Below are 14,307 nucleotides of genomic sequence, written 5' to 3'. Positions count from 1 at the left end.
CACACACCCCCGTGAGCATTGTCATTTCACGCCGAGCTATCGTCAAATGTTCATGAGCTATGTGATGTAAGATAATATACTTTCATCTATGCATCTGTTGTATTTCTGTCCCCCCGAACTTTTGTCCACCACTCCGTCGTTTCTCGGTCCAATTTAGCCAGTCTCTCATCTTCCATCAGCAATTGCTCATTGTGGACCGTGCGGTAAATGGAATTCCAAACTCGGTGATAAGAACAAGGGATTTGAAAACCATTCTGCATCTGCCTGCGTCGCCCCTCCTTCCCTCAACGAACTTAAATCACTATATATGAAGGCTCGCGAGACACTTCGTACAATAGAGAGGCGCTCGAAGGAGGACAAGAAATGTTGGACGGTTAATGGCCACATGCTCGACGTCGAAGACCGCATCAAAATCTGACACAAAATCTTCGAGGTGCGTGCATTATTATAGCTGATGACTGGTTGGCTAACATGCGGAACGTTTTCACAGCGCGTCGATCGGACTGATGAACGGCAGTACAACGAACGTGAGTTGAGGACTTCTGTGTCCCTTTGTTTCACTATAATGTCATCTATAATGTCATCTTGCTTCATTACTTGCAGGCTTCAACATCGACAATTGGCTGTGTTATAGCTGATGCTCTCGCGGCCAGAGACAAGCTTTCTAGACTCGGTATTTGGCGCCCCCGTCTCCTGCCGGCATATGACAAGCATGATCATCTTGTCCAGCCCGATAAGTACGAAGACGCGTTAAAAGGGGCACTCGTCAAAGCGATCGTAATTATATCGCGATGGAAAATTGACAGCTCGCTCTCGTTCAGCATGGACATCGTCGAGTTAAATATCATCGACCAGCCGGTCAGCCTCCTGGCTTCACCTCTTAAGCACCGTGCTCAAGACAGTCCGGCCCACAGTCCAACTAAGAAATGCCTTATTCGCAAATGGTACGTGACGTCCGACCACGCCGAACCTAGCTAATATTCATGAATGCACCAGAACACCCCCTACGCATAGTCAGGTCTCTACGACCTCGCTCTTTACGATGTGTGACTTCCACGCTATGATACGCTTTAACACCGATTTGTACTACTTGCACTGAATCACTCTACTGCGATGATACGACAGTATGATTCATGTACAATTACCTTGCGACTGCAAGGTTTCTCCCGGGGCACAATTGTGACGTGATTTCGGCGCAGGCAACTTTGGCCTTGTTGTCTCCTTCGACGTCATTCTATCGCTTACCGTTTTCGTTTAGACGCTGTGCCCGTACCACTTTGTTTATTATGCCATCGATGTCTCCGCTGCGAGACATCGATGGCATAATAACGCGGATGTTGTCCTCCGTGCGTTATGTGTAGTCGCAGATGTCTTCTACTTACTATACTTGTCGTAGATTGTTATTTTCTGCCCACCTGATGGTGTGGAAGAATTATATTATATACTATGTACCGCATACACTCCTGCCTTACACGTCCTTTGTCTCGTTATTCAGCGTCATCCACCACGCCATCGTCTCTTGATCCTTCGCCACTAGTCGGTCTCGTTATTGATTTTTTTTTCTCGCCCTTAGTGTACTCCAATGTATGCTCCACCTCGCATTTTTCCGTGTCCTAAAAGAAATTCATTCTTTCTACACTACATCACCTATTCCGCATACTTATGACGAGCATCTCTTCCGCTCCATCCAACCGAAAATTCTTATCCACATTGATCGCTACCACCCGTCGCCTACAGTCGCAAGGTCTGCTGCCGGCAACTGCCGGCGCTTCTCGAGTGAAATATAGAGGCGGTGTATACATGAACTCTTATCTTGCTTGGCCGTTGAGCTCGGTACCTGATAACTTCATTCCGCCGATGTCTAGGAATGGGTTCAAAAAGTAGTACTAAAATGTGCTGTAGCGCTCAATTATAATTAAGCCAGCCCTGATGGCTAAGGCACTATAGCCAAGTGGTTACGGCGACAGATTCGAATGAATTCGGTTATCTGTTTCCCTTTGGGAGCCTGGGTTCAAATCCCAGTGGTGTCGATTTTTTCATCTTTGGATTGGATTGCTTTTGTGCGCGAAAGGCTCAATATTCGTGACATGATGGACTAGCGGCAGGCTGGGCTCAAGGTTGCGGTTAGATGCTCACGGCCTGTACCTCGTAGTGTTGTTCCGTTCCACGTCTCACTCTGGAAGTCCAGCATTCTGGCACGTTGCACCTTCCGTGCTACTCTGATTCCCGATTCCAGTTTCATACTAGATCAGGTAGATCTCCTACACACTTAGAATAAATTGGAGAACTGAAAGAGGCTTCAAGTGGACAATGCAGACCAAGGTTGGTGAATACAGAGCTATACATAGTCATGGGCTGCTTCAAGCTGCCGCGTGGTGTCCATTGCATTAAGACAGATCAACAGTAGTCTATACTGCACTAGTATGTCATGTATGGCTCGAGAGCCGCATAAGTTTTATCGTGATGCTAATACAAGAGTCCGAAAAACGAAAGTAAGCACACCGTCAAGGTGATAAAGTCTCGTCAACAGTCCTAAATGAGAGAAAGACTCGTGTTGTCGTTGCCCTTCAGAACCAGTTACCACCGGATGGGGGCAATCTGGCGCTCAATGGGAAGTTAGCAGTACGTGCACTGCCTTGAGGTGGCCTCGTGGTGGGGAAGGTCGCGCTGCGGGGCGTGCCGAGGTACAGAGGGCGGGGTGCAGTGCGGGGAATGAACATTGGGCTGTGCACAGGATCATGATGGTCCTCCTCATCACTGGTGTAGTGGCTGCTCTCAGTAGCACTGTACCTCTCACTGCCATCTGAATGCGCCGTGTGCGGAGGAGTGTGACTCGGCGAGTGCTCCGCGTAGTAATTGTCTGGGCGAGCATCCTCGGTCATGGTCCGCCTAGGAGTGTACGCGGGTGCTGGTGAGACAGTCCCATAGTTTCGCGGACTTCTGGCACTGCGCAGCGGGCTGCCAGCATGACTCGTGTCCTGGACATACCGGTCTGCTTGTGGGCTGAGCGTTGGACTACTGGCCCGGGACATTTCGCCACATTCCATGTTGGGGCGGGGACTGTGCGTGGGAGCCGGATTCTCGGCATAGTAGCTCCTAACGGTGCCTCGAGGAGTATACGCGGAGTTAGGAAGCGGGGGGAGATCTTTGGCGTAGTAATCGCTGTCTCTATTGCTTGCTCTAACGGCTTTGGCACTGTCCAGCGAGACATCCTCCATTTGGCCGGCAGTCTGAGGCGTCATCCGGGGAGGTGTGCGAGGATGTTCATATACACCAGGTTGCATGTAGATGCGATCCACCACCATTGACTGCACCCTGATCGTGACTGAATGGTCATGCGAGAGTTCCGAGTTTGCATCGGGGCTATCAGCTCTCTTGAAGATACCATCGCGCTTCTCTTCCTCTGAATTGTCTGCATTTCCTTTCTCAAGATCGGGGTCGATTACGAAACCCCTGGAAGCGTTGGTCACCACTGCGGAGGACCCAGTTTTTCTGCACCAGAACTTGATGCTGACGGACCTTGGCAACACGCTGTGATCGGGGAGAACACGTCGCGTTACCAAGAACAGGATAACGTCGACCAGCCCTGAAATGGATGTGAGCTAATGTGTAGTTTACACATGCAATGTCGTACCTTGCATGAGGAACACCGAGTCACTTTTGAAGGCGATATCAGCGCAGACTCCAATAGACTTAATGAGTGTACTCACGCAAAAGCGCTGACAGACTCGGATACGCCGTAACCCGACCATTCCACGAATCGACAAATGGTGATCGGAAGGATAAGGATGGTGTATGCAACCTAGTTGCCAGATTAGCGGCACTACAGTATGCAAGAGCGCGCACATACCGGATATCTATCGTATTATTTAGAATCACGAGCATAAATGATTGTTGGATTAACACTCACATGAGCATTTGCTTCGCCAGAGCAACAACCTGCGTATGAACAGTTCTGACCACCATCGAATCGCGGTGGAGTACTATGCCGCTAGTCGTGACATTTCCGCGTAGATTGAGATAGACCAGAATATACAGGATAAACGTCAGGGCTGCAGATACAAACAGCTGAATGGACAAGTTAAGATTCTTGACCGTCAAAAGACTGGCATCTAAACACGCACCCACAAGTAGTCCAATCTATCATCGAGTTCGCAGAGTTAGTGATGGCAAAGGATAAGACTTAGATGACATACACGAGACGGTCCGTATCATAGTTGCTCGAGATCCAACACCAATAGCCAGCAATTCCATCTGCAGAACGCGATAAGAGAACGATGGTTTCATGATTGATTTCGGTGCTCACAGAAGGGGCCCCACTCCTTCCTGTAGCTAGCGGGTCCAATGATGATGATCAAAAGGACGAATCCCCAGCCGCCAAAAAACATCGCATAGAGACTACGCCTCGGCATGTTCCATCGCAGGAAGACTACTAGGAATGTATGTAAAGCAATGAGCTGCATGTCCATTGATAAGTCATATAAAGTCCAAGAAGGTACGAGACTCACGAAAGACCTAAGGAATATCGTTGGTTTCACCTAGGGAAGAGAACGATACATCACACTCACCAAATTGCCGTGGATACATCCGCACTCTGCTTGATGAAGCCTGAAAAGGCGACGTTCAGAACAAAGGTTCTCGTGCATCATACCACAATACCAACCCTGAAAGGTGCAATAATGGCCAGCGATGATTTCCCCATTGGCTACCCATCTCATATTGAGGATGGACCCGAAAGCTGCCAAACATTACGTTCTTGCCTCTGCATTGCGACAGCGTATGAACACACCTTGCAGGAGGTCACACAACAGAAGCGATACGAAGTACGCAGCGACGTGGCTTCGTACAAACAAATGAGGATTTACCGACTTCCGAGTGTTCCATGCTGAAATCTGCAAGATTGTTAGGGGAAGGAGTAATGCCAGGACTCAAGTGAACTCACAGCAAGAGCAACGAGCAATCCGACCACTGCCGCACCAGAGAACCAGGAAACGACAACTGAGACCTGCAGTCAAACTTTGAGCAACCGAGTCGTACCACGTCTCGCTAACCACACGTACAACTACTCCTCGAGTGTCCCCCGATGTGTAATCAACGTCCTCCAATAAATAATCGTTCCCGCCAGGGATTGCTTGAACTATTGCAATGCCGGACATTCTGACGACGTTCAATCAAAATCCACGGGAACACGAATTACGAGCTGAGTATTGATAGTCGTTAAAGCCGTAAAGTCAGGTGAACCTGAACCTGACAAGAACGCAGAGGAAGGGCCAGCTCCCAAGCGAAGAAATGAAGAAGGGAAGAACGAAAGCGGAGCCAACAAGTGGGGTGCCGGGAAGGGCCACACGTCGCTGCACGATGTGCTTAAGTACAGGTGCCCGGTGTTGGCGGAGTATCATTCTCTGATGCGGATGATACAACTGAGAGCGCAGTACGCGTTTCAATGTTCCTGGTTGATATGCGCGCCGCCTCGGTGGCAGTGATGGTGATACTCGATTAGGAAGGTGGCTTTCCCCATTAGCGACGATGGTACTGCGCACCGCTCGCGAAACGGGACATGGAATTCGCCCGGGGAGACAAAAAAAAATCGCGCGGACGATACCAATAGGGCTTTGGCCTGCGAAATTCACCGGCTTTGATCGTCACACGAGGAGCGTCGCCGAGGGATGGCGATGACACAGCTTGAAGAACAGCCGGACGCTCATCTGAAACTATCACATCATCAGCTGTTGTTGCTCAGCAGGTGGAAAAGCAGCTTCCACATTGTCGATCATTACTTTATCAGCAAGAAGCCGTCGGATTCGATGGCCAGAACTCCTCTATATCCTTGCCATCAGTCAAAAGCATGCTGATCGTAAGATTGACGCTCGCCGCTCCTCAAGCGAAAAGAGCGAATGGAGACTCGGAACGCAGTGGCAGGAATCGATCCCGATGGAAAGTCGTGTCCGCTCGACGAAGACGCAAGAAAGGTCGATTGAGAACGCTTTGGCCACTGCACATACAGAATTTGAGTTGGCATTAGTCTGAGTGAGATCGCAGCCTGAGTGGTAAATGACTCAGTAAAACTCCAATATTTGTAGGAGACGGATGCGATATAGCAGCAAGTGACAATTTCGCCCGCGAAAGCAGGACATAACATCGTAGCGCAGCTGGGTTCAGTACCTTTTTCTTGTTGAAACATCGGCAATGCTCTCTACGAAAGCACAGATGCCGTCTTGTACAGAGCTGTGGTTATCGGCATCTGAGCAGACATCGGTCGATCGGGAGAATTGACGACGATAGATGCGAGAGCCACGATCCTAAATAGCGCCTGCGATCATCAGTAACAAGATACGCCGCAATCTTGATGAACAGTTTCATTGGTGCTCCCCACGACACAATCGATGCCACGCACATGCGAGTTATCGAACACCATACCACGCTCGCTGATAGGTGTGAGAAGCCACATAAGCATGCGTACGATGGCGAATACGCTCACGAATGACACGAATGAAGGAGAGCACCATCGCGATGATCTGTGCAGTGAGCCTGGCCACGATCATGACCGCATTGGCTTTCAATGCCACCTTTTCTTTTGTCAGTATGCAGCAACGCTTCACCAATACAGTGGTTCAGGCGTACCGGACAACGGTCCCACAACATCACAACATCACAGCGCATAACTGCATAAGCGTATCTACCATTCCCGAGAAAGATTTTGATTTCATGATACAGTGAAGAGGAGCTGATTGCAGCTTCATTCGGTTTGACCACTGCCTCATCCAGTACACACAACTGCCCGAGGTATCCTTTGTACAACGGTTCAACATCACGTAAGAGCAAGGGAGGTGAGTTCGCTCACCGAGTTTGAGGACGCATATAGTCAACATCAGTAACAGAATAAGGGAGAGTCCATAGCACAGGCTGTATCATGCCACAGCAATGAGTGTGCAGGACGACATGTCGGCTGAACGCTCACGTGTGTTTTGCAAGGGAAGCTGGTGCGCACTACAGGAAGATCATTTCATCTGCGAGGACCTAAACGTCGCCATAGAACAGTAGTGCAATGAGTACGGCAGCTATAGAAGCAGGAAACAGCTCCGACCAGTGCTGCGTGGGCGGTAGAGTCAGAGAAAAGAGAACATATCCTCAGAATATCTGGCCATATTTGCATCCCATCACATGTAGATGTCGTAAGACATTATCAAGAACGGGACGGAAATCTGTGACACCAAAGATGAGAGATACGAAGACCGAAGACCAAAGAACGCGACAGAGGGCACTAGAGGGAAATGGAAGAGAATCGGGCGTGGACTAGCCATAGCGCTTTGATACGGTGTCTGGCCACATGTGGGACTCGGCACCTGCTAAAGTTAAGAAGACACCAGCCCACTGCATGGAGCCTCTGAAGAGCAGATTCAGCACATCTTGGTCCCCTCGTCTGAACAGAGGCTTAACCATGTAAGCGGACGATCTTGCAATTGTATGGAGGGAACTCGTTATGATTCTCCATCCTTGCGGTAGTATAGCCTTTCGCGTCGCAATGAAGTCCTCCAATAGTAGGGTGCAGAAGCAGACAGTTTGAGCAAGCATGCCAAACAACGTTTTTGTTGAATGTCGGTACATCTGAAACAGCCAAGTCATAGCGCAGTGTTTGATTGATCACAGATCTAGAGGCGCGTCGATAAATGCAGCAGCTAGAGGCCGCGCAAAGTTGCCGCTTCTCTCCGGAGCGGTGTGGTTTCAGCCGCGGTCAAGCATGACCGGAACCACTATCATGATGCAACACCCGTTGCATTGCGATTCTCCGCAAGACCATACATTTAATAGACGACAACGCGGCCAAGTACAGCTCAGACACAATACGGCGAGACAACAATGGGGTACCTGAAAATCAACCGGAATAGTACAATGCATGAGCACTACGCATGTTCATGCCAAACATCATGTATCACGCATCGGAAGCCATATCAACCATCAACGTTCTTTGCCTAGACCTCACAGTTATCTCAGTGTCCGATCAGCGGCGCCCGCTCCTCGTCCAAAGAGATGCCTCCGCTCCCTCTGCGCAACTTGAGGAAGGATCCGACCACGGCCTTGCCTACCCATACACAGGCAAGGATGGAGAATGCGAGGGCAGACCAGTGAATAAACGCGGGAGAGCGTTGCTGAGCAAAGATGGCCCAGAGCGACCAGGCGATCGCAATGCTGGCCGGCAGGTCTCCCTCGGGGGAGGAGAACGCGTAGGTAGCAGCCGTGGCCTCGAGGAAGAGCCTGTAAACATAACATGCTAAGCGATGAACATAGAGAAGCCTCGGCACTACGTACAATCCAAGGAAGACGAAAACCTTCGTCCACAGACCGGCAGGATGAGTGTCAGCGTCCACACCGAAGGCCTCAAATGCAGTCAGGACCACGAGCAAAGTGGTCCATCCGTGGTACAGAGAGAAAGGCAGATGAACGAAGAGTTCATCCGGAATGTTCTGCGGCTCGTGATACTTCTTGATGATGTAGTAGATGTGCTGCAGAAGGGCATTAGGTGATGTGAAGTACTAATGAGAGAAGTAGGAACGCTTACTGTCACAGCCGAGCTCACAAACAGCGCAAAGACAAATGCTAAGAACGACATACGGTGAATCCATGGCTAAACTAGATTGATGGGTAACTAACCGACGATGTAATGGTGGTGCGCCCAGACGCTAATGTAGATGGCGTTCAAGACACCGAGGAGGGGGAAACGCCAAGAGACGCCATCGATGATGGCCTTCTTGCCTCCAGGGAAGAACTGGTAGATGATCGTTCCGAAGAGGAGCAAGTGAATGAGAGACCTGGTAAGAGCATGAGAACGAAACACCCAGAATCTGCACATCACTCACCAAATGAGGAACGCCCACGGCGCAGGGGTGATGTACGTGTTCTTTCCCGAGTAATAGATGTCCGTAGGTCCAGCGACAGTGTAGATATTCGACCCTAGGAACAGTATGTAGACAATAACATTGGTGATCTGTCCACAATAATGAGCCCTCTCATGCGGAACACTGGGTGGTATCACTGACTTGCAGGGCCAGATCGTTCCAGGAGCTGTTGGAAGGCATTTTGGCGTCCCGCGTTGGGAGCTGGAGAGACGAGGGGCGGAGGGGACTTATTTGATCGCGCAGTGCGGAGGAGCTTAAGTACCGGAGCGCGCTCCTAAAATTACGTCAGGAAATGTTGCCTCATGGTCGCGTGACACTACGCGTCATGCCATGAGGCTGAGAGCTAACGCTGTTCCCGATTGGGCAGCCGGTGAGCGTCGCCCCCACGTGGCCCGTCCCGGCGCGCATGCAAAGCACTTGCCACCACCGGCCACGACGATGTCCAACTTCTCTCCCCGCCATGCACCCTCTGCGTTTTCGATGCCAGCGTCGACCACCCTCTTCCGCAGACTGATATGGGAGGGCACTGTCCCGCTCGAGATCCGCGTAGATGCAAAGGAGCTGCCCGCCAACAGCGAACGCGGACTCGAATGCTACTATGTACAGGCGCCCCGTGTCAGCTACCTCCCGCTTCTTGTTCCAGAGCTCAAGCGTTTCCTGATGGACATCGTTTTCGATGAGGCCGCCGGGCGCGTTGTGAAGGAGGAAGATTGGTGGTTTGAGAGCAAGGAGGGCAACTTGCTTAAGTGGTGAGTATCTGGTGAGAGGAAATCGTATACGCATCCGCTCTGCCTCTGTTGTGCAATTGTTCATGTCCCTGAAGGCACTGGCCCGTTGGTCTCATTTACGACTACCATGTAATCAACAATCGCGCGAATGCGTCTCCGAACCAGTCCATGCCTCTTCGGCTAATTCTCCATCTCGCTTCTCCGCCTACGGACAAGCTATTCTTAGCTTCGAGTGCGGAAGCATGCAAGCAAGCATTCATGGGCCAACTTAAAGAAGCAGACTTTATCAGATGGGGAAACACCAAACGGATGACAGGTCTACGGAAGGCAGAGCAGGATGGACTGTGGGAGGGGATCAAGGAACGTGAGTTACTCTCGCTGATTCGGTCTCTCCTGTGAAGTACCAACCCTTCACACCGCATGTTCCGCAGACAAGTTTGAAGAGTACTGGCGCGTCGCATCTAAGATAACGCCGACAACTTCTCCCGTGCGACCATCATCCCCGCCTCCAACGTCGTCCACCTCTATGCACACCAGGCCACCGTCAGCAGACCCTGGGTCAAACGGAGCCCCAGATCGGGATGATGCCTACAATGTGCGCAGCGTGCCTGTCCGCATATACCTGCCAGATGGATTGGTTCTGCAGGACCTTGTGGCGCCCATGCTTGACGACGGTAAGTCGTGCTATAACTAGCGCCCCCCTTCACACCTCGTCACCTGTTATGCAGCATGTTCAACCATAACGCTCATACGATCTGACAGGTTCAACGCATACACTTTCACGCTTCCTCACGACACATTTGCCGCCCCTCTTCCCTCCAGATCGAAACCCCCTTGCCTTTGCCCTCATCCAAGGGGTACTTGCTCCACCAGATGCGGAGATGGCGTGGCTAGGTGCGTGCATGGCAGGTGCTGATGGCTGGGTGAATGTATGTGTAGGCCTGTTGCAAGACGGAACGCATGCGTTCCAGTGATTCACCTTTGTGAGACAGGCCTGCTAGCTGTCCACCTAGACTTGCCCGGTATAAAAACATCACTACAATATTTGTTCTCTGAACGTGAGGTTGTAGTGAGCAACACAAGCAAAGGGACAAAAAGGCAACTAGCAACAACTCGTTTCGATCGAGTGACCTCGGGGTTATGAGCCCCGCGCGCTTCCAGCTGCGCCATGTTGCTATGAAGAATTTAAGGCCCGCATTTTTAAAGATATAAGTAACGATGGTCGGATTCTGAATATGGAGCACTGGTGTTATTCACTAAAGCTTCGCTTTCCATGTCATATCGTCCTCTCTAATACGTGTAATGACCTTCCCCCATGTCTTACGTTGCTCGATAGCCACGAGGCCATCGGCAAGCCTCTCCAATGGGAACACTTCGGTGTACACGACAGGTGTGACGCGTCCAGAGGATAAGAGACTGCATGAATAATATTGCTGCATTGAACAATTGCACGATCACACGAGAGCAGATGAAGACTTACTTGATGAGGGCGCCATAGACTTCCGGAACGCGTTTTGGCTCCTTGACTATATAACGTGTCAGGATCGTAATATCTGCGAGACATCTTTCTACGTACTCGCGTAAGCGCCCCAGTGAATGCCAACGATAGATATGTTCTTGAGCAGGACAAGATTGAGCGGCAGCTGGAGCGTCACAGGTCAAACGCGAGCCACTTCGTGGATATATGGTACCAACCTGCTCGATCTTGCCTGCCGCAAAGCCGACGACGAGAGCCCGGCCTTTCCACGCAATGCACTTCAGCGAGTCTGGACATACAGCAGTCAGCGATTCTAATCCGGGCAGCCAGATATCCGTGTAATCCTGCCTTTGATGAGTCCCACGGGGTCGTAAATAACGTCGACACCCTTCCCTCCCGTGATCTTCAGTACTTCCTGCTGCCAGTTCGGTTTGGTGTAGTCGATCGCATGGTCAGCGCCACCATAGCGCAGGGAGACATCCAGCTTCTCTTGCGATCCGGCTGCTGCGATGACCTTTGCTCCGAGAGCTGAGGATGATCAGCGTCACAGGTCGTTTCCTAATGTGATTGAACCTGCCTTTCGCCAGCTGCACTGCAGCAATACCAACGCCTCCTGCAGATGCAGTGACGAGAACCCACTCGCCTGAAGAGAGAGAATGCATGTTATCATCTGGGCGGACCAACACCAATCACTGCCGACCTACCTGGCTTCAGTTCCGCACGTCCGACTAACGCTTCGTAACTCGTCGGCCAAGTGACGAACAACCCTAGCAGACGTATGAACGGATGCGACGTCCTCTGCCCGAGATGCTTCAGGCCAATTGCTCGGTCGCTCACCTGCGCCTTGATCGTAGGACATATTCGCAGGGAGAGGGAGGAGCAGCTTCCACTTCGCAGCGACCCTCTCCGCGTACGCTCCCTGCACACCGCCAAACACCCTATCTCCGGGCTTGAACGGACAGCCTTTGGGAATGGGCGAGTCCTTGGCTACCCTCCCCGCGAACTCGGTGCCGAGCACGAAGGGGAACGGCGGCAGGTGCTGATACTTTCCCTGACATTGCAGGATCTACCAAGTGTGCCGTGTCAGTCGGACGAGTGTGGAGGGACAGAGTCATGAGGCGCTGACGTCGTAGAAGTTCAGGCCGGCGCTGAACACTTCAACGATCACTTCATCCTCGCCAGCTTTGGGCTCGGGGGCGTCGAGGGTGAGCGGGATCTTGGACGGGTGGGCGAATTCTCTGACTACAAGAGCACGCATGGTGGTGAGGAGCAGAGGGAGATTGTCCACTCATGATCTTGCGCATCGCACATCAGCGTCACAAGGGCAAGCATGCTCCCCACGATGAACATCTTATCTTTTAGATGGAAGCAGATTTCACGTGTTTCAGCCCACGCATATCACAACTTCGAACTGACGGTGCGTTACATGTATTCCAGATCTTTCTATATCCTTCCACTGCGCAACATTATATCTACTGAAACAGTCGACCAACAGAGCTCTAGTAGCATACAGACGACCGTTAGAATGCACACCAAGTACAATGTGTACATCCAAGCACAACAACGAGCGACAAGCACCACATTTTAGCCGAGAAGAAAACGAACGACTGTACCAAGACCCCCTACCGCTCATGTCTCTCGACCACTTGAGTCAGCATGATGCCACTGGCATTAGCAGGCTTGACCCCACTAATCGAGGACTCCAGGTCCGAGAGACTGACCTCCTCGCCGGACCGCACTGTCTTCGGGCCGCTCGCACAGTTCCCTCCCACATCCGTCCTCGTGCGGAGCTCTACATGCGTGAAATCCGCCGCTCGCTGGGATTGCTCCCCAGTGATCCCTTGAATGACGCGGATGATGATCACGTCGAACTGAATGCCGGCGACCTCCACCAGCTGCGCACACAAGTCAGCATCATGATGCGCCGTCCGAGAACGAAAGCAAGCCACACCAGAGACGAGACCGCGTAGACAGCATTGCTATGCACCAATTCGACGATCATAGTGAGCGCCACCAATATCGTGTAGATCAGTGCCGACTCGATGATGATGCGATTGACCTTGGTGAGCGTCGTCGGACCCGTGGACGCTCGCTTCGAGTTGACAAGGCGCTGAGAGGACCGCCGTTGGAACCACCACAGACGGTATACGATCAACCCTGCATGTGGAAGACTTTCTCAGTCACGAAGGCTGGCACTCAAATACGCATACGCACCGGTAGTCAACACACAGTCGGCGAGAGTCAAGGCCAGATATGAATAGAGGAACGGCGCCACTTGGGATGCATTAGCCACGGAAGTGCTTGCTTTGTCGGTGGCTGTGTAGTATACCTCCCCGATGACAACCGCAGCGTCTGCGAGCCAGATGAGAGCCGGTAGAGCAATGACACCCCAATGTCGGTAGTAAACTATCCAGCATCGGTAGATCTACCGAAAGAAGGTATTTCAACAGAATCCAAGTCAATAAAAGACTGAATATACCACTGCAGCATCTGCAATTAATGTCTGTACGAAGTTGAACACACTCTATGCCCTCATCAGTTAGGTCGTGTGACTCATATTCGCAGAGTTCCGACTCACCCTGAGGACATTGACCCACTCGGACATTCGCTCAAATTCTGCCGTGGCCCCTTGTTTGTAGAAGATGAACGCCTTGAGGACATGGTAAAAATTGAAGGACACATCCAGCGTCCCTACCACGAAAAGCGCAGTGGCGATGCCAAGAAAGAGCCAGTTCACGCCCCTCCCTTTCCCTCTCGCCGAACCCACCAAAGCCCATACGCAGATCACATAGGTCACTGCGTGTACACCGTAGCCGATGCTCTGCAGAAAGAGCGAGAGAAGCTGCCCTTCGGTAATGGGGAAATTGGTCATGGCATGGAGTGGCTCGAGATATCGCGAAGAGTGATTATGAGGGTTCCATTGTCTATGTATTTCATACCACATGGCTTCTCCGTGATAAATCAGATGCAGGCCCCTGCCCGATGACTTAGGCCGAAGAATGCTCGATAGCTGCCAAGATAAGGGACTAGGCACTGCATTCGCAGTCATATCAAGTGTCAGCTAGTGGCTGTTCTATACTTGTGCGGTCGAACAGGTTATGCTGGCGGTGTCTTCCGTCATACCTCAGACACATTGTCTCGAATGCCGTTTTATCTTGGCGCGTTTGCTTTTCTTTTCGCACTCACGTTCGCAGATCAACGCAAAGCG

At 51.4% G+C, this 14,307-nt stretch overlaps 7 protein-coding genes and 2 non-coding genes across 9 annotated transcripts; 3 read left to right on the top strand and 6 right to left on the bottom strand.

The window, feature by feature from the left end:
• The first annotated feature begins 267 nt into the window (after positions 1–267).
• Positions 268–1,267, top strand: LAESUDRAFT_359965 (uncharacterized protein). The gene is made up of 4 exons (XM_040902161.1): positions 268–433; positions 491–527; positions 604–944; positions 997–1,267. Coding segments are annotated over exons 1-4 (435 nt in total). The 5' UTR covers positions 268–377; the 3' UTR covers positions 998–1,267.
• A 670-nt stretch (positions 1,268–1,937) lies between these two features.
• On the top strand, positions 1,938–2,030 carry LAESUDRAFT_t15. The gene has a single exon. It is a non-coding gene; the product is annotated as a tRNA-Ser (tRNA).
• A 537-nt stretch (positions 2,031–2,567) lies between these two features.
• Positions 2,568–5,156, bottom strand: LAESUDRAFT_755612 (uncharacterized protein; the record flags this gene model as incomplete). The annotated part of the gene is made up of 14 exons (XM_040912042.1): positions 2,568–3,586; positions 3,635–3,657; positions 3,711–3,802; positions 3,851–3,857; positions 3,911–4,068; positions 4,125–4,140; positions 4,197–4,254; positions 4,307–4,457; positions 4,509–4,515; positions 4,569–4,608; positions 4,664–4,738; positions 4,790–4,892; positions 4,943–5,005; positions 5,061–5,156. The coding sequence occupies 14 exons, from the start codon at positions 5,154–5,156 to the stop codon at positions 2,568–2,570; spliced, it is 1,908 nt and encodes a 635-aa protein (XP_040768724.1).
• Positions 5,157–6,221: 1,065 nt separating this feature from the next.
• On the bottom strand, positions 6,222–7,092 carry LAESUDRAFT_359898 (uncharacterized protein). The gene is made up of 6 exons (XM_040902160.1): positions 6,959–7,092; positions 6,842–6,903; positions 6,622–6,788; positions 6,479–6,566; positions 6,395–6,425; positions 6,222–6,342 (listed from the first exon to the last, which is right to left on the bottom strand). Exons 2-6 carry the CDS (start codon positions 6,867–6,869, stop codon positions 6,300–6,302), a joined length of 357 nt encoding a protein of 118 aa, XP_040768723.1. The 5' UTR covers positions 6,870–6,903; positions 6,959–7,092; the 3' UTR covers positions 6,222–6,299.
• A 695-nt stretch (positions 7,093–7,787) lies between these two features.
• On the bottom strand, positions 7,788–9,106 carry LAESUDRAFT_672626 (uncharacterized protein). Its single transcript, XM_040905500.1, has 6 exons — positions 9,036–9,106; positions 8,856–8,983; positions 8,650–8,807; positions 8,558–8,595; positions 8,308–8,501; positions 7,788–8,253 (listed from the first exon to the last, which is right to left on the bottom strand). The coding sequence occupies exons 1-6, from the start codon at positions 9,072–9,074 to the stop codon at positions 7,989–7,991; spliced, it is 822 nt and encodes a 273-aa protein (XP_040768722.1). The 5' UTR covers positions 9,075–9,106; the 3' UTR covers positions 7,788–7,988.
• A 200-nt stretch (positions 9,107–9,306) lies between these two features.
• LAESUDRAFT_672622 (uncharacterized protein) lies at positions 9,307–10,694 on the top strand. The gene is made up of 4 exons (XM_040905499.1): positions 9,307–9,643; positions 9,718–9,986; positions 10,054–10,296; positions 10,385–10,694. The coding sequence occupies exons 1-4, from the start codon at positions 9,333–9,335 to the stop codon at positions 10,594–10,596; spliced, it is 1,035 nt and encodes a 344-aa protein (XP_040768721.1). The 5' UTR covers positions 9,307–9,332; the 3' UTR covers positions 10,597–10,694.
• A 31-nt stretch (positions 10,695–10,725) lies between these two features.
• On the bottom strand, positions 10,726–10,798 carry LAESUDRAFT_t14. The gene has a single exon. It is a non-coding gene; the product is annotated as a tRNA-Met (tRNA).
• A 2-nt stretch (positions 10,799–10,800) lies between these two features.
• LAESUDRAFT_721400 (alcohol dehydrogenase) lies at positions 10,801–12,418 on the bottom strand. The gene is made up of 9 exons (XM_040908010.1): positions 12,226–12,418; positions 11,937–12,165; positions 11,804–11,866; positions 11,677–11,742; positions 11,448–11,627; positions 11,318–11,388; positions 11,199–11,265; positions 11,103–11,148; positions 10,801–11,038 (listed from the first exon to the last, which is right to left on the bottom strand). The coding sequence occupies exons 1-9, from the start codon at positions 12,355–12,357 to the stop codon at positions 10,879–10,881; spliced, it is 1,014 nt and encodes a 337-aa protein (XP_040768720.1). The 5' UTR covers positions 12,358–12,418; the 3' UTR covers positions 10,801–10,878.
• Positions 12,419–12,721: 303 nt separating this feature from the next.
• LAESUDRAFT_755608 (uncharacterized protein) lies at positions 12,722–13,971 on the bottom strand (the record flags this gene model as incomplete). The annotated part of the gene is made up of 5 exons (XM_040912041.1): positions 12,722–12,994; positions 13,051–13,256; positions 13,314–13,524; positions 13,579–13,623; positions 13,678–13,971. 5 exons carry the CDS (start codon positions 13,969–13,971, stop codon positions 12,722–12,724), a joined length of 1,029 nt encoding a protein of 342 aa, XP_040768719.1.
• Between the last annotated feature and the right edge of the window lie 336 nt (positions 13,972–14,307).

The sequence above is a fragment of the Laetiporus sulphureus genome (genome assembly GCF_001632365.1).
Source record: "Laetiporus sulphureus 93-53 unplaced genomic scaffold LAESUscaffold_4, whole genome shotgun sequence".
In the NCBI taxonomy this organism is placed as follows: Eukaryota; Fungi; Basidiomycota; class Agaricomycetes; order Polyporales; family Laetiporaceae; genus Laetiporus; species Laetiporus sulphureus.
The sequence above is the reverse complement of the archived record's forward strand: the minus strand, read 5'-3'. Positions and strand labels throughout refer to the sequence as shown.

What these genes read in the sequence shown, in the direction of transcription:
- LAESUDRAFT_359965 (XM_040902161.1), top strand. Translation starts at nt 378, where the DNA reads ATGGCCACATGCTCGACGTCGAAGACCGCATCAAAATCTGACACAAAA. An exon ending in TCTGACACAAAATCTTCGAG is followed by an intron (nt 434 to 490) that starts GTGCGTGCATTA and finishes ACGTTTTCACAG; the next exon opens with CGCGTCGATCGGACTGATGA. An exon ending in TGAACGGCAGTACAACGAAC is followed by an intron (nt 528 to 603) that starts GTGAGTTGAGGA and finishes CATTACTTGCAG; the next exon opens with GCTTCAACATCGACAATTGG.
- LAESUDRAFT_359898 (XM_040902160.1), bottom strand. Translation starts at nt 6,869, where the DNA reads ATGTTGACTATATGCGTCCTCAAACTCG. An exon ending in TATATGCGTCCTCAAACTCG is followed by an intron (nt 6,789 to 6,841) that starts GTGAGCGAACTC and finishes CGTTGTACAAAG; the next exon opens with GATACCTCGGGCAGTTGTGT. An exon ending in TGTTGTGGGACCGTTGTCCG is followed by an intron (nt 6,567 to 6,621) that starts GTACGCCTGAAC and finishes ACAAAAGAAAAG; the next exon opens with GTGGCATTGAAAGCCAATGC.
- LAESUDRAFT_672626 (XM_040905500.1), bottom strand. Translation starts at nt 9,074, where the DNA reads ATGCCTTCCAACAGCTCCTGGAACGATCTGGCCCTGCAA. An exon ending in GGAACGATCTGGCCCTGCAA is followed by an intron (nt 8,984 to 9,035) that starts GTCAGTGATACC and finishes TATTGTGGACAG; the next exon opens with ATCACCAATGTTATTGTCTA. An exon ending in GCACCACCATTACATCGTCG is followed by an intron (nt 8,596 to 8,649) that starts GTTAGTTACCCA and finishes TGTCGTTCTTAG; the next exon opens with CATTTGTCTTTGCGCTGTTT.
- LAESUDRAFT_672622 (XM_040905499.1), top strand. Translation starts at nt 9,333, where the DNA reads ATGTCCAACTTCTCTCCCCGCCATGCACCCTCTGCGTTTTCGATGCCA. An exon ending in GTGGGAGGGGATCAAGGAAC is followed by an intron (nt 9,987 to 10,053) that starts GTGAGTTACTCT and finishes CATGTTCCGCAG; the next exon opens with ACAAGTTTGAAGAGTACTGG. An exon ending in GGCGCCCATGCTTGACGACG is followed by an intron (nt 10,297 to 10,384) that starts GTAAGTCGTGCT and finishes ACGATCTGACAG; the next exon opens with GTTCAACGCATACACTTTCA.
- LAESUDRAFT_721400 (XM_040908010.1), bottom strand. Translation starts at nt 12,357, where the DNA reads ATGCGTGCTCTTGTAGTCAGAGAATTCGCCCACCCGTCCAAGATCCCG. An exon ending in ACGTGCGGAACTGAAGCCAG is followed by an intron (nt 11,743 to 11,803) that starts GTAGGTCGGCAG and finishes CTCTCTCTTCAG; the next exon opens with GCGAGTGGGTTCTCGTCACT. An exon ending in CCCCGTGGGACTCATCAAAG is followed by an intron (nt 11,389 to 11,447) that starts GCAGGATTACAC and finishes CTGTATGTCCAG; the next exon opens with ACTCGCTGAAGTGCATTGCG.